Source organism: Erythrolamprus reginae, chromosome 2, assembly GCF_031021105.1.
Source record: "Erythrolamprus reginae isolate rEryReg1 chromosome 2, rEryReg1.hap1, whole genome shotgun sequence".
In the NCBI taxonomy this organism is placed as follows: domain Eukaryota; kingdom Metazoa; phylum Chordata; class Lepidosauria; order Squamata; family Dipsadidae; genus Erythrolamprus; species Erythrolamprus reginae.
In genome coordinates, this window is record NC_091951.1 from 305,084,447 (window position 1) to 305,102,112 (window position 17,666).

Sequence of the window (17,666 nt, forward strand, 5' to 3'; positions counted from 1 at the left end):
ACATGTCACTCTTGGGAAGCACTAACTCTTCCTGTTCTTTTTGTCTGTTTAAAAAGTCTATTAAAATGTACGGGGTTTTTTGTTTTTGGCATGTTAAAATATAAGTTCAAGAAGTTCAAATTGCATTTTTTTAATTTAAAAAATTCTGCAATTGCTGCTACTGTATTCAAAATTACATTATGCAATAGTCCCTCACTCTTTTTTTACTTATAGATTAAATTTATTATTACAAATATCTATACTGTATTTGCATTTAAATTCCCTAGTCAACTTTTGCATAGGAAAAGACCCAATTATACAGTGATTGAAAAACAAAACACTTGCATATATCTTTAGGAGTGAAATGAAGCAGGGGTGATATAGAAAGAAAAATAAAATAAAATTAATTGCACTTTTTAGGAATATCTGACAAAATGCTTTACTTTAAATAAACTGTGGTTTAGTACTACATGCAAATCAAGTTACAATATCTTATAAAACATATCTAATAGCAGGATACAATTCATATAATATTGTTTTCATCTTGAACATCTCTATTTGTTTTCCAACATGAGAAGCAGTGAAAAGATATTTTAATTAATGTTTGAGTAGTAAATAATTCCAGAGTGATTCTGAGAATCTTAAGAAAGTCATGTTGACCAGAAAGTTATGTGAATAAATGAAAATGAAGACTCAGTAAGATTGAAGGATATAAATAGTGTTTTCTGCAAGGCAGAAATGAAACTTGAAAAGAATTGTTATTGAACATTTTCCACTTTCACTGAAGTATAATATTTTGGGGGTTTTTTAGTGAAACTGTAGATGGAAGCAGTTCACTGACTATTTACATTAGATGTCTTTTCAGGTTTTAATTATTATTTTTTAATTTATATTTTCCACAGATGATTCAGCGAGAAATAGAAGTAAAAAATAAAGTTACTGCAGTGGCATTGACAGATTCAGTTCATAATGTGTGGCATCAAGAAGCTGATAAAATTGTTCGAGAATGGATGCGAGAGGTGAGGTTGTATTCTGATAACCAAGTGCACAAACTGGCCAACGATCATTCCCATTTTTAGGAGCAACACCTCCTTCCTCCTGCTTTTACAATTTTTCCTTATGGGAGGCATTAATGCAGTTGTACATAAATACCGTTACAAAGAGACTATAAACTTTATTCATTTCATCCAGCAGGGCATAAATCTTCCATAGAAACTCTAGATGATTGTTAAAATCCAATTCTGATCTTTAAAGAGCTTCATTAAACATTATGTCTAAGGTATACAGTAGTCCCTCGCTATACCGCGCTTCACCTACTGCGGCTTCACTTCATCGCGGGTTTTCAAGAAATATTAATGAGAAAAATCATTCGCGGATCTTCGCTGGTTCGCGGGTTTCTGAGGAAGTCGATCGGCAGATTTAAACAGCCCGCCGAACTCGATCGGCAGGTTTTTCAAAAAAAAAAATTTAAAATTGTAAATACTGTATTTAAATTCTGTATCTAAAATAAATACTGTGTGGGAAGGGTTTATAAACACTTAAAACAATGAAAACTTACCAAACAATTACAATATAAATACTTAAATAAGTACTATCAGTCGATAAATTCCCCATCGCGGATTTCACCTATCGCGGCCAGGTCTGGAACGTAACACCAGCGATAGGTGAGGGACTACTGTATATGCATACATACTTACCCTAATGCTCTATAGGATTCAGGTCAGGTGAGTTTGCTGACCAATCAAGCATAGTAATCCCACGGTCATTGAAGCAGGTTTTGGTGCTTTGGGCAGTGTGTGCGCAGATGACATGGCTCCCCAAATCAACACAGACTGTGGAAACTTTGCATCTCATTTGGAAACCAAGGACCCAGAGTATGGAGGAAGAATGGAGAGGCACACACTGCAAGATTCTTGAGGTCCAGTGTACTGTTTCTAGAATCTGTGTTGAATTGGGGAGCCATATCATCTGCTGTTTTGGTCCACTGTACTTTATTAAGTCCAAGGTCAACACAGCCATCTACCAGGAGATTTTGGAGCGCTCCATGCTTCCATCCGCATACGAGCTTTATGGGGATGGTGGCTTAAATTTTACAGCAGTACTTGGCACCTGCTCATACTGCCAAAAGCATAAAAACCTGCTTCAATGACTGTGGGATTACTGTGCTTGATTGGCCAGCAAACTCACCTGACCTGAACCCCATAGAGAATCTATGCCAAGAGAAAGACGAGAGACATGAGTCCAAACAATGAAGAAGAGTTGAAGGCTGCTATTGAAGCATCTTGGTCTTCCATAAAACCTCAGCAGTGCTACAGGCTGATAGTATCCATGCCACACCGCATTGAGGCAGCAATTGCTGCAAAAGGGATCCAAACGAAGTACTTAGTACATTTGCATGCTTACACTTTTGAGAGGTCCGATATTGTTCTATGTACAATCTCTTTTTAAGTGATAGCATGTAATATTCTAATTTTCTGAGATGGGGGATTTGGGGTTTCATGAACTGTACCCCATAATCATCCACAATTATGAAAAATTATGGCTTGAACTATCTTGCCTTGCATGTTATGAATAACTCTCATATATTAAATTTCACCTTTTAAGTTACATTACTGAAATAAATGAAAGCTTGCATGATATTCTAATTTTTCAAGTTTCACTGTATACCATCAGCAGCAAAGCACTAAACTTTACATCTCCCATTTTAACCTAATAACTAATTGTTACTGAAACACATTTAAATAAGACAATCCATTACCTGTGATTTTATTTTCAGAAACTAGTGAATTAATATATGGATGGGATACTCAGAGAATCTTATCTAAACAGTGTTATATTACATGAATTTTAGATGTGTTTCTAAACTACATCATGCCATCGGGGTATATTATTACTATATTGGGTTTAGATTGAGAGACTGAATAATAATTCATTTTTTTCCTCCGTTGCTTTGTACATGCAGTGGTAATTGCTGTTACTGAAAGAATAAATAGTGAACAATAGCAATTTTTCATTGCACCTATCTACCTTTATCACAGCATACATATTTTAATGCAAGTAGAAGTCCTATTTTTAAATTTTTGTTAGACATTGTGATGACTGATAAAACAAATTTTCCATTTTCGTATCTTCAGTCTACATTTGAGATACTTAATTCATATAGCCAATGGCTCATTGTATATAGGATAAAGTAAGTTAATTTTGTTGAAATCTTTGGTATTCTCTTAAATTCTCTGATGTAATGTTATATCAGTAGAAATATTAATTTCATCTATGTCAAACATATAATAGCTCATAAAAATTACAATTCCACTTTCAGGTGTTAATTAAAAACTGGTCTGCAAATGTGCATTTTAAAGTCTTTATGAAATACAGAAATATTACCATCACACAATTAGGTAAAAAGATAACAAATACACTAGCCAGTTATATTTTTAAATGCCTTCCTGGCTTTGTTTGCACAGTTCAATCATTTTAGTGATCTAGTATTTCTTACAAAATATGCAATGCCTGTGAACAGTTTCTAATCTCATACACCTCTTCTTTATATTCTTTCTCCTCTGTCTGGTCCCAGAACTGTAAGATTGCCTTGACAAAACTCATGGCTCTGACTTTATTGGCAGACTACTCACCTAATTCTCTCCCAACCTAAATACAGCTGACATTTTGTTCCAGACAGAATGACTTTAAAAACTATCATAAGACCCTTGATTGACCAATCAAGAATCTTTCCAGGATGAAGTCTATAAAGCTCAAATGTGACAGCAAATATTTAAAAAATACAATACATGCTTTTTTAGCATGAGGCCAATCAGCCATTATTTATCTGAGATGCGTGTATTTAATTCTTTCTTATTCCTCATGTTTTATTATAAGTATTTAATTGTAGAAAAATGAAATCAAATGTCTTCATATTTTAACAGAATATTAATGGATTTGACAATCATTATTTATGCAAAATAAATTGTAATAGTTTACACTATGATACTTAAATTCCGAAGTTGAAAAGTAAAAGAGGACTTCATTAGGAATAAGCAATTAATAGATTAGTAAATTAAGATATTAATGCTGATTTATTATCCATAATATCATTCATATTTTATTTTCCACAATCTATTTCACCTTTCTTATATTTTATTTAATACTTGAGTCAGTTCCATTTTAACAAAGTTTTAGTCCAATTAACCAAATTAATTTTACATAAGTACAGAAAAAGGTAGATATCCAATTAGGAAATACTTGAACTAATGCTTCTATTAAGATGTCAGTATTTATTTTCAAGGACAAAGTATTTACAATTCTTTCCATCTCTTTTGACACCACTTAACTTCCAAGGGTTAGTTCATCCTCTTTCTACCTCTTCCATTTTGTATACCGTCCCCTTAATAATGTGATGTCTCAAACTGGACACAGTGTTTGAGTGAGATCTATCCAATGGAGAATAACGTGAAATAATTAACCTCCATCATTTAGATGTTACTCAACTGAATGGTCTGTCATATTAATTCCACGTATAATATATTAAATCCTTGAGGAGTCGTTTATTTATTTTTGATTGATCAACTATATATGGCTGCTCATATTGGTCCTGACATTACAATCTCTATGATTAAGCTTCTACAATATGGTTGAAAAAATCTAGGGTATTTTATTATTCAGAGTTCTCTTTAATTTCAGAATTGCTGTAATTGGGTATCAAGTTCAGAACCTCTGGATACATCAGTAGAGTCCATGCTACCTGATTGCCCACGTGTTTCTGCAGGTATGCAATCTCTGTTCCTGAAATAAGCTAGTTATTTGCCACCAGGAGATTACTATTCATTGCACAGCATTTCGATGTTTTAGTATTTTAATGGGTCACCAATTCAGATCAGTATCCTGACATCTAAGGTAAAGATAAAGGTAAATGTTTCTCCCATCCAGTCATGCTTAACTCTAGGGAGCAATGCTTATCTCCATTTCTTAGCCAAGAGAGTCAGTGTTGTCCAAGGTCATATTATATTATAGTCATATTATCAGCATGACTATACATGGAGATACATGGAACACTGTTACTTTCCTACCAAAGTGATACCTATTTATCTACTTGCATGTGAATGCTTTCAAACTGAAAGGTTGGCGGGAGCTGGGATAAGAACAGGAGGTACAGAAAAAAGGTGAATGAGAGGTAAATGATCGAAGTATGTACAATAAATACTTGCATTGATTTGATTGACTGATTATGTGCTGCAAAGTTGATGTTGACAATTAGTAACCCCGTACATTGACTTCCCCAGGATGATCTGCCTCCAATCTGTCCCTTCATGTTTTCCAGTAGTGCACTGATCACCTCTCTAATTGAGTCCATATACTTTTCTGCTAGTCATCTGTTTCTCTTTCGCAACATTGTAGACTTCTCAAAATAACTGGGCATTTGCATAAAATGTCCAAAATATCATAATTTAATCCTGATCATTTGTACTTCAGATGACAGCCAAAGTTAATTTGTCTATGACCTATGCAGACAATTTGCTTTCTTTATTTTTAATTGGAATATCACAAGAAAGCCATTGCCTGCATACTTCTCACCTCTATATAAGGTACATAGACACATCATGATATCTGAACATTTTCTCCCAAAGCCTTTATTGTTCCTTAAACAAATGCTAGCTGTGGGGTATTTCTTAACTGTTGTTTTGATAGTTGATAATAAAAAGCATACACATGGTTTATTGGTACTCTTTAACTTTCTCAGTTATTTATTTATATCCCACCTGTTCTGTCGGGCTCTCTGGTAGAATTCTCCCAAAAATTCACAGGTACAAATTTCAGACACACACACGTTTGAAAATTCAAAACAATGTTCTTTATAATGAAAATTCACTTAAACTAAGCCCTCTTTTGGTATAGCAAAGAGCACTCGTCTCCAAACAAACTGGTAATTTATACAAGTCCCTTATCAGTCCTGTGATACTTAACTTGCAGCTGTGAGGCAATTCAAAGTCCTTCTTTCACAAAGTGAAACACACTTTGCTCTGGTTTAGTTTCAAAGCAGGGAAAAATCAGCACACAACAAGTCAGTCAGTAAAGCAGTCATGAAACACACCGATCAAATAATCCTCCACAATGGCCAAACCCACAGGTTGCTATTTATAGCAGCCTCACTAATTACCACAGCCCCACCCAACCACAGGTGGCCTCATTTTCTTTGATAATAATCTCTCAGTTGTTGTTGCCTATGCATCGCTCTCCGCATGCGTGGCTGTATCATTAACTCTTGTTCTGAATCCAAGGAGGAGCTACATAATTGATCTCCTTCTGAGCTGTCTGCCCCACTCTCCTCCTCCCTGTCACTCATGTCTTCTTGGGCAGAGGAGCCTTCATCAGCAGATTCCACTGGGGGCAAAACAGGCCTGCAGCATGTGGATGTCTCCCCCACATCCACAGTCCTTGGGGCAGGAGCTGGGCCAGAGCTAACCACAACACCCACCTTATCATAAGTTTTCATAAGTAACTTAAGGGAACAAACATACCGTACCTAATATTCCTCTTCTCCTAGTTTCCAGCAATCCTGTGAGATAAGTTGGAGTGAGAGAGAGTAACTAACACAAAGAGTTTTAGAATAAACCAAAGAAAGACATATTCAAATAGTGAATAATTAATCTGATGTGAAAATCACTATGAACCTGAATAGCATTAAAAGGAGATTAATTTAATGAAGATCAGGTTCATTGACAATGTAGTAGCTAACCAAGTTGGGTATCACTGGAACTGCAACACCCTGCTTCTGTATCCTCTGAGGCTTCTGATTGTCCACTATAAAAAATAAATTGAGATTTGATCTGATTCATAAGTCTATTCATAAGTAAAGAAAACCTGTAAGTAAAATTTAATTAAAATTGCATAAAGCAGGATTTTGTATTAAAATCCTGATAAGTATAATATGTTTGATATATTAGCAGGAGGATACAATGCAGGAGGAAAATTAATAGACAATCTTAAATGTTAAAGATTTTGTTGTTAGAATTTGACTAATGTGCGATATATTTGTCATTCAGAAAGCAGACCATATTTAAGTAGTTTAGATGGCTGCCAAGAGATATAGAAAATGCTAACTCTTTGCTGTCTAATAGAATAGATGTTTGAATTTTTTTCTAGCCAAAATCAGGAAGTCTTAAGATCATTCTGCTCTCCTATGCAGAAGCATAGAAGAGGAGATGTATTTTTTATAAGTATAATTGTATTTAAGCTCAAAAAAAGCTCAAAATCATGAAAAAATATTTACAAATTTGGTTGGTCATTCATCCTTCTGTATATTAGTGTACAGTAGTCCCTCGCTATACCGCGCTTCACCTACTGCGGCTTCACTTCATCGCGGGTTTCTGAGGACGTCGATCGGCAGATTTAAACAGCCCGCCGAACTCGATCGGCAGGTTTTTTTAAAAAAAATAAATCTAAAATTGTAAATACTGTATTTAAATACTGTATCTAAAATAAATACTGTGTGGGAAGGGTTTATAAACACTTAAAACAATGAAAACTTACCAAACAATTACAATATAAATACTTAAATAATTACTATCAGTCGATAAATTCCCCATCGCGGATTTCACCTATCGCGGCCAGGTTTGGACCGTAACACCAGCAATAGGTGAGGGACTACTGTACATTAGTTTACTGTTTACCAGTAAAACAGAATGTAACAATAAAAATAAGAATAATATCAGCCTAATAATAAAGAATAATAAAGTCTACTGAAGTGGTTGCATATAACAATAATTGTTGTCTCTATCAAAATATTGGTAAAAGCTCATTTATTTATTATAAAGTTCCTTGTTTACTTCCGTGCTTTGCTTATCTTAAACTCACTGAATTTGGTCCCCGTACCACTGTTCCTGAAGATATTACTGTATGACTGGAGCAGTCAGATACTAGCACTTCTTTTCATTTGTTAATGGAGTTATTATCTCACCATCAGTTCCTTGGAGAGAAATGAGCATATTTAACACATTGTCAGGAAGTATATTGCTTATCCTTAATGACTAATTTTTTTCTACTATTTTCTATTTGTATATTCTGTATCAGTGTTATCCATTGCTGTGAGATACCTAGAACATTGTGAGTCAAATATGTTCTCTACAATGCATGTTGTCTTTCAGTGTATAAGTGTATAACAACAAAGGCTAAAATTATCCTGTTAGACCCACCTCTGTTATTTGGGATGGAGGCATCAGAAACTGGAGCAACCCCTTCATGCAATTCATCAGGATAGTAGTAAGGATTAATTCTCACTTCATTAATGAAGTGCAAATTGCTAAGGATTAGGGGACAATTATTCCTGAGCAGCTGAGTTCACACTACATCTGATTGTGGATTAGTGGACTTGTAAACTGCAAGTGTGAATTAGCTTTGTGTCTCTTCAGCTGCAAAAAATCATTTTTTACTATGAGTTGGGGAAACTTTCTTAGAAAGCCCAAGTGGACTTTCTGAAATTCCACATTTTAACAATACTAAACAAAATTCTGTGAAAATAAACTCATATTATACATCAGCATTTGAAGTGAAAGAAGAAGCTTGATGTCTTTTGTGAAACAGATTACAAAACTGATTATTTTTCTATCCAGTATTATCAGCTGTTCCAACTATATTAATGTTTACCTAAATTGCTTGGCTTTATTTTTCTGTGGATGTACTTCTGTATTACATTCATAATGAAAAAAATCTTTATTATAATTTTCTCCATAACCTAGCTATGACTCCTCCGTTACTGCTGTTTGTTAATATACTCACAACAGTCTTGATAACATTATTTCATACTTTTTGACATACATGTTGGTGTTTTAATTTACAATTAAACTCGCACGTATAGTTCTTAACATGGAAATATATTCCTATGCACCACAAAATCAAACCAGCTTCATTCAGATCTATATATTACATCCTGCTCAATCTCTTCCCATGATTCTCTTGGCAAATTGGATTGGAAACACTTAACAACATCCAAGATTTATTACAGAAAAATTAATGAAACTAATATTAAAGTATTCTAATCACTATTGTATTAAATGACAGTGCAAATCAGAAGCCAATCTCCTTTGTCGGAGAAGTCAGCTTCTACTTGTATTTTGTTGTAGGACTGGACAATAGCTGTTTGATTGTGATTTTGTGCATGCTCACATTATATTATATGACCTATATTGTTTAATCCAGGGGTAGGCAAACTTGGCTCTTCTGTGACTTGTGGACTTCAACTCCCAGAATTCCTGAGGCAATCATTCTAGCTCAGCAATTCTGAGAGACATCCCCTGAAAATAAGAGGTTGCACATCTTTGGGAGCAAAAATTAATTCAATTCAATTCAATTTATTAGATTTGTATGCCACCCCTCTCTGAAGACTCGGGGCGGCTCACAACAGTAATAAAAAACAGTATAACAATGGAACAAATCTAATAGTAAAAACTATATAAAAACCCCCAACAATTAAAAACCATACAACACATACATACCAAACATAAAATATAAGAAAGCCTGGGGGAGATGTCTTAGTTCCCCCATGCCTGGCGATATAGGTGGGTCTTGAGTAACTTGCGAAAGACAAGAAGGGTGGGGGCCATTCTAATTTCCGGGGGGAGTTGATTCCAGAGGGCCGGGGCCACCACAGAGAAGGCTCTTTCCCTGAGGCCTGCCAAACGACATTGTTTGGTCGACGGGACCCAGAAAAGGCCAACTCTGTGGGACCTTATCGGCCGCTGGGATATAAGATGTTGTCTTATTTTCAGGGAAACAGGGTAGATGATCAAGCCATATTAAATCTACTTCTGTAATATTTCCGTATTTTCTAATGTGCAGGCTTAAGCCTTGACAAATACATGGATTAATCTCTTGTCAGGAAAGGGAGGCAATATATAGAGTAAGGCCAGGATTCTAGATGTCAGAGAGAAAATCTAAGAAAGTAAACTCATGAGTAAATATGAATGGGTTACTTCTATTTATGTCATTGTAAAAATAGACTTTTGAATTGTAGCATATAATTATCATGGAAAATATTTCTTTCCCTCTTCTAAAATCCACACCTATATTTAGTTCAGGTATCACTATTTTAGAAAGGGTTTTTAATTGACAGAAAAGATATTTATAAATGTATCTCTTATTTAAATAACTTGATATTATAGACTATTCTTTAATAATAAAATAAAGAAGATACATTGGTGAATGAATGTGACTTAAAACTTGTAGAAAAATTTCCTGTGATATTGATCTTCAAGAAAAAGTTGAATCACTTTTTATGTAAGTTAAAGTAGACAAACAAGTTTTGTTTTTATTTTCTAGAACAATCTGGTTCATAGTATAACATTTATTTTAAAATTATTATAAGGTTCATAACGGAAAAAATGTGATACAACATATGTTGAATTGGGTGTTCTCTGTCCAATAACATAAGATATCTTCATTTTCAAATACAGGTGTACTCAACTGTGAGCATTTTAATCTTGCATTTAGTGGCACTTCTACTCTGTGTATATGCCTAAGCCTTACGGGCTCTAATATTATAATTTTATTACAAAATATTAGAGTGTCAGTAAGGCCTCAGCATAGTCTATTAAATAGTACATGCATAATATGATGCTATTAAAAATCCATGCATAAATAATCTCAGTCCTGAATTATTACAGTGCTGTATGGGAGGGGCAGAAGCTGCAGGTAGCACAAAATGGCATGTTTAGAGTGCTGAGATGGTGACCTAATACGAACACCTGAAGGCATTGCTTGTTTGACTACTACTATGGAAAGTGTTTATCGTGATGTACAAAACCTTATAGGACACCTTATGGCCTGGTTATTTTGCAAAGCACTTGTTCTTTTAAATATCTATCAACTGAGTTGTACTGAATGGAAGTCCATATCCACCAGTTATTACTTACATAGTATTCCCCAATACCTTCTCAGTTAAGTTATGTATTTTTAAAAAAATTATATTTATTAAGTATAAAAAAAGAAACTCTCATTTGTTTCTCCTCCCTTTTTGTTCTCATTTTTCTCACTTTCATTTCTGTTTTTCTCTCTTTCCTCTTCCTCTCCCCTCTTCTCCCTCTCTCATTCTCGCCCCCACCAAAAAGAAACAACAAAAGGAGGATCAGCAGGGGTGGGCGTGGTCCAGAGAGCTGGAGCAGCTGGGTGGTGCAGGGCTGTGACCTACAGGGGGTTTCTCCCTTCCTGACAGCTTGGTTGCCGGTTGCAGCTGTCGGGCGGAGAGAAATGGCGTTCTGGGAGGAGGCGGATGCAAAAGCAGAGTAAGGCGGAGGGGGCGGCAAGGGCTGCTGTTGCTCCTGGTTGGGGGGGGTTTCTCCTTAAGTCGCAGAACTCCTGGCTGGCCCTTGCGGAACCTTGGGTTCTGCGGAACCCCGGTTGAAAAGCACTGCTGTATGTTTAAAAGATAAAAGTCTAAATTTTAGACACAGAGATGTTAAATCAGATTATATTAAAAGCAAAGAACCTGTGGGAAGTGGTTTGAGAGGCTTCTGTATGGTAAAGCTGTTACTCAACTTTTCCCACCAATTTTAAGGGAGTTTTCCCTTCAATGCAGCCATCCATCTCACACTGCAAAACTTCCCTAGGACTCTTTGATTTGTTGTTTTGATTAGAAGTTGAAGGAAGTGGCAGAAAACTGAAAATGTATACACTGATGCTTGTATAAAGCATACAAATAGACAAATAGATACATCAAATCAGTGAAGGGCTCCCCATCGCCAGCATTACCAGTGCGCTCCTGGTGACCGGCATGGCTGTGCGTGCATCTGGCATGAGATTTGGCTTCTGCGCATGTCCAGGAAGTAAAATCTTGGGCGACGACACTTGTGCACATGAGATTTTGCCGATTTTCAGTGATTTCTTTGCTTTCTCACATGAGCAGTAGCAAAAAAGAGACGCAGAGATGTGTGCAGTTTTTCTATTTTCCCAACCAGGACTGTGTATCGGACTGTCCATGCTGCAGCCCACTACTGCATCCAATGTATCTTTATAATAAGTGAGTTCCCCATAATAATTATTGGCACCTTTTCTGTATCTAAACCCCTAAAGTTATGATATTTAACGTAAAATAAGTTATTCTCAAAATTGGTGAAAAATATTTAAAACATCGGCTTTTAAAAAAAGAAACAACAGATGTCTTTACAATGCTATTCTATATTTATTTATTTATTTATTTAAATTTCCATTAAACTCACACATATTTCTAAGCAGATATACAATAATTGTATAAATTAACATCATTTTAAGAAAACAATCTCAAATCTGAATTTTTATAGTAAGATCAGTTTGATCTGATTTAGAGATTATTTAAAGCACATACACATTTTAAAGCTTCATAGAGCTATTAGTAAATTGTCTTTATGTATTATATATATATAAAGTACAAAATCTGTTATAAACTAGGGCTAGAAGCTTGTAATGTGCCTCTTGCAATTTGGCTGGAGCAGTTACTGTTTTTCTGATATTCTTTCACTAGCTGGCTTTAGGGGGGTGGGTGGAAATGTCTGGCACCAGTATACTATTAGGCTGTAATTAGTGTAACTAACAACTAGTATGAAAGAGCAGCATAGAGGTCACTGTAAGACTTCAAAGGTCTTAACAGGTTAAGGTTGGAGGGCAATCTGTCTCTTTGCTTAATCTGTTGCCATATCTGGTGAGATTTGTTGAAATCTTCAGGGACCTCTAACCTTGAGGTGTTGCTCTCTCATAATTTACTGGTCACATGCCATATTCTTTATTCCTGTCTGTTTACATAAGCATAGGACTTAGTGAGTGGCAGCTTCATTTTAGAGTTCATGTACAATTGTGCACAGATTATCATCTCTTCGCTGGAAAGAAAACATTATGGGCTAACTGCTTTAACATTCTTTGTCTGCCAAAACTGGACTAACGACTGTGCAGCTTGAGTTGCATGTGACAGTTAAAAATTTGTGCGGAAGAGAATCTAATGAAGTTCAAGTTATGAAGCATATAAAGCTGTGTTATTTCAAATGTGTTTACATATCTTCAGCAAATTGAGTTGTGTAAATCTAAATTTGCCTCCAATAAAAGTTAATGCTCCATTTGGTAATTCAAATAACTTTATATAAAACTTTATACAAAAAATACCAAGTTAATAAATATTGTCACAAGTAAATTATAATTATTTTTATTACTTCTAAGACTTTTTGTCAGATCAAAAAGTTTAAGTAGAAAGTTAAATATCAGCCCATTCATATTTTATTTCACAGCAGAGAAATTTTCTTCTAATTTCCTTTCAGAACACAGAATAAGGTTAATGTGCAAAAAAAATAATTGTGCACCACCCCTTTTCATATTATTACTACTAATAATAATAGGCTTTTGAACGTATTTGAATATCATAGCCCTAGCCTTAGATTTATTCATAATTTAAGTATTAGAGACTTCTTTTAAAATATCAGAATCAAGGAGGAGAAATCTGTGTTGAAAAAAATATACAAGGACATTTCAAATAGTAGCACTTAATATACTGTTTGGGAAGTCTTTTCTTTCAAGACTATCTAGTGATTAAGTGAGTACTACATCAAAGCTATGTAGACTTCAAAGCACAGAACCACTTACACTTATAGCTATTATTAAAATCTACCACTTCACTCTGCCAACAATTCATCATAACAGCTTTATTGAGTTATTCCCATCTATTACGTATCATGGAAGGGGTAAAATAAACTTACTATTAAATATTATTTAAAAAAAACTAATATAAGCTTCAAAAAAACATGAAAGCAATAAGATCAGGAAGAATTAGAATTAAGGCCGTACTATTATGACATTTGTATATGTAATTTCTTCTGCTTGTCTTAAGGAACCATCCAATGATAAGTGTCAATGCAACAATCTCGAGCAATGCAACAATTTAGACCTCAGAACTTATGAACCATTTGCTTCTGATAATGTTTTATTAGGTCTTTATAGAATATACGCTTGCAGCACAATCTTTAACAATAATTCTTGAGACAGATGGATGGTTCAAACTAGCGGTAATTTGAAAAAGCAATTGAACACTAGAGATTTAATGTTGTTCTTATCTGTATATTCTTAAATAGAATATTCTCAAATGTGTCATATCATAACTCCTACCAATTTTCCATAACTTATTTTCAAAAGCCTATTTCAGAGAACAGTCTTTTCTGCAGGTACACACAAGCCCAGACAACCTCTGGAGGACTTTAAAGTATCTGTGATGCGCCTTTGCGTAACTTCAGCTGCTTCATTGCTTTTTAGGGCAGAATCCAGAGAGCCCTGTTGAATGAATTGCACAGCCTTAGTAATAACTTATACCCACACTCTATTAGTTTTATAACACAATTGCAGTAATCATTGTTGACTTGTTGCTTCTTTTTAGAGGTGTGCATATTTCAAAAGGATTCAGAAGAAATTATTTGTACTTTACAGAAGTCCAGTATCTAACCACTATAATGAACAGCAGAGAGTTACAATGCTTGTATGACATCTAAAGTACAGTGTTCCCTCAATTTTTGCGGGTTCGAACTTCGCGAATAGCCTATACCACGGCTTTAAAAAAAATATTAATTAAAAAATACTTTGTGGTTTTTTTCCTATACCACGGTTTTTTCCATCCGATGACATCATACTTCATCACCAAACTAATAATTTTTGCAAATAAATAACAAAAAAAATTATTGTTAATAAATAATTATGTTTATAAATATCAGGATAATTAAGTGCCTTATTCAATGGTGAGTACCAGTAATAATGGTGAGTAAATGGTTGTTAAGGGAATGGGAATTGGTAATTTAGGGGTTTAAAGTGTTAAGGGATGGCTTGTGATACTGTCCATAGCCAAAAATGGTGTATTTACTTCCGCATCTCTACTTCGCGGAAATTCGACTTCCGTGGGCGGTCTCGGAACGCATCCCCGCAGAAATCGAGGGAACACTGTACTACATTATTTTCAACCATGTGTGCCCTTTTTCTTTTCTTTGTTAACTGAAGCAGAATCTTGGGTTCTGGATGGAGTTATCAACAGATTACCCTAAACTTTGGTTTTTAAATAACTTGAATCAGTTTCATAGCTCTTTTCCAAAAACATATTTATTAACTGCTGTGATTTTTATGCCATTTCAGAGAGGGGCGGCATATAAAACCAATTAATAAAATTTCAAATGGTTTCATCAAAAGCATAATAAAAATAATAATGAATAAAGCATCACAATAACTACAACCTGATTATACTCCTTGTGCTGCCTATTACATTTAGGATCAGCATCATTTAATTCCTTCAAGGGGGCAAAAGACTTTTGAAACAGCCAGATCTTCGCAACCTTCCTAAATATTATCAGAGAGGGGCCAACCTGGCCTTTGAAGACAAGGCATCCTGCAGGAAGAGCCCACTTAGAAGAAAATGGTTGTTTGAGATCTTATGCACCCAATTTCCTGATAATATCAAATTTCCACATTCATTAGGCAGATTCTACCTAATTATTGCATTAGTTAAATTTAACACATTTTTATTTCAAAACCTTAAATGAAAAACTTTTTTAAAGAATACTTTCTTCAAGATGTCAGTAAGGGGCGCACATAAGCGCACTAGAGGGCCTTCCGTCCCCTGTCCTATAATCTCTCCTATATCTCATATATATTCCCTACTATATCCTCTATAACCTTCATTGTGTATTGGACAAAATAAATAAATAAATAAAATAAATACTTTCGTAGTGGCTATGTATGGATATTCACCCGAAGCACTGTTTATTGTTAACTTATTGTTAACAATAAATTGTTAAATAATTGTTAATCAAATAATACATCTTTATGATCAGCATAAGATCAGGCAATTTAAGTATTCTAGAGTTTAAATTGTGGCCAACTTTACTGAGGTAGCTACACTAATAAAATATTTTTGACTTAATTTCTCATATTTAATATTAGATTTGTTTTCGCTGGAATATTGTTTTTATTATCGTTGTGAGCCGCCCCGAGTCTTCGGAGAGGGGCAGCATACAAATCTAATACATTGAATTGAATTGAATTGAATATTTATTATTTTAGTACATTTATGTGTATTAATGAACAAATGGCTTTTTTTCTTTTTACACAACAGGAAAGTTAAAATGTATCCAAAATATTTTATTGTGGTGATATTCAGCATTTAATAGCAGAACATTCTTTTATGAGGGTTTTTTTTATGATTAGATGTGTTGAAATGGGACGCCACTCTTGACAGGAAATTTGTCTTGTAAAAGATACTTTAATAGAAAGTTAGGAACAAGCGAGCTGCTTTCGGTATGTTTTATAGAGCGGTTTATATAGTCGGAAGAGATCTGTGACACGCTTTCTGGAACTGTGCCATTAATCCATTTACAGCCGTTTGTTGCAATGAAGAGAAAATTACTAATGAAAGAAGTGATCATATGTTAAGTAAATGTCTTTGCTTCACTTGTATTCTTTTTTTAGTTAGTAAATGCAGCTGGCACTCTAGCAAGAGTTTAAGCCAGGCCTTTTATTAAAATTGAAAGAATGTGGCAACAGTCAGCAATTTTGAGCCTCTTGGGCAGAGTCCAACTTAGCTCCTTGTTTGGCTACACTTAGTTCCTCACCACTGACTTTAGAAGGCAGAAGTAGACCAATTCTCTCTTGACCTATTGGTCATAACCACTCCTACTTCGTTTAGAGGATTCCACATCCTAAACTTGCGCACAGAATAGAGGCCTGAAGCAATAAAGGAAATTTGAAGTACTGTACTCCTGTCTGCTAGTTAACTGTTCCAAAAGAGCAGTTGGCTGAATAAATATATTCAGCTTAAAAAACATTTTTTTCCTTGTTCTCGAATGAGAACAAAACAAACAAGCCTGAAATATTATTGTTAAATATCAAAAGGTGTACGTCAGATACATATATTTTTAAAAGAGATTTTCTTTTCTCCTTTTCAAAAGGAAGATTTTTTCCCCAGGCTGTCTGATTATAAAAGCAAAAAGTTTATAATACAATTCTCTACAATAAATTGTATATATAATATGATAGCCGAATCAGTAAGGTTTATGAAAGATATTTTTTTTAAAAAGATATTTCTTGACATGTTAATTTGTTTATTCAATTTTTTTATGCCGCCCTTCTCCTTAGACTCAGGGCAGCTTACAACATGTTACAACATGCCCTTCATGGCACCGGACCAGAATATCTCCGGGACTGCCTTCTGCCGCACAAATCCCAGCGACCAGTTAGGTCCCACAGAGTTGGCCTTCTCCGGGTCCTGTCAACTAAACAATGTTGTTTGGTGGGACCCAGGGGAAGAGTCTTCTCTGTGGCGGCCCCGACCCTCTGGAACCAACTCCCCCCAGATATCAGAGTTGCCCCCACCCTCCTAGCCTTTCGTAAGCGCCTTAAAACCCACTTCTGTCATCAGGCATGGGGGAATTGACATTTTCCCTCCCCCTAGGCTTATAAAATTTATGCATGGTATGCTAGTATATATGATTGGTTTCTAAATTGGGGTTTTTAAAATTAACTTAAATATTAGATTTGTTTACTTTGTATTATTATTGCTGTGAGCCGCTCCGAGTCTGCGGAGAGGGGCGGCATACAAATCTGATAAATAAATAATAATAAATAAATAATAAATGTTAGCAATAGCACTTTTTTTAAACAAAGCCAGAATATAACTGGATAACTGGAAACATTGCTGTTTTTTAAAATTA

General features: G+C 34.9%; 1 protein-coding gene across 6 annotated transcripts in view; it reads left to right on the top strand.

Moving 5' to 3' along the window:
• Positions 1-17,666, top strand: part of ARB2A (ARB2 cotranscriptional regulator A) — a 253,315-nt gene that overhangs the window by 168,592 nt on the left and 67,057 nt on the right. For all 6 annotated transcript variants that reach the window (XM_070743038.1, XM_070743041.1, XM_070743039.1 and 3 more), the window contains exons 9-10: positions 882-998; positions 4,657-4,741. In XM_070743038.1, coding sequence (XP_070599139.1) covers positions 882-998; positions 4,657-4,741 — 202 coding nt within the window. The remainder of the gene's footprint in view (positions 1-881; positions 999-4,656; positions 4,742-17,666) is intronic.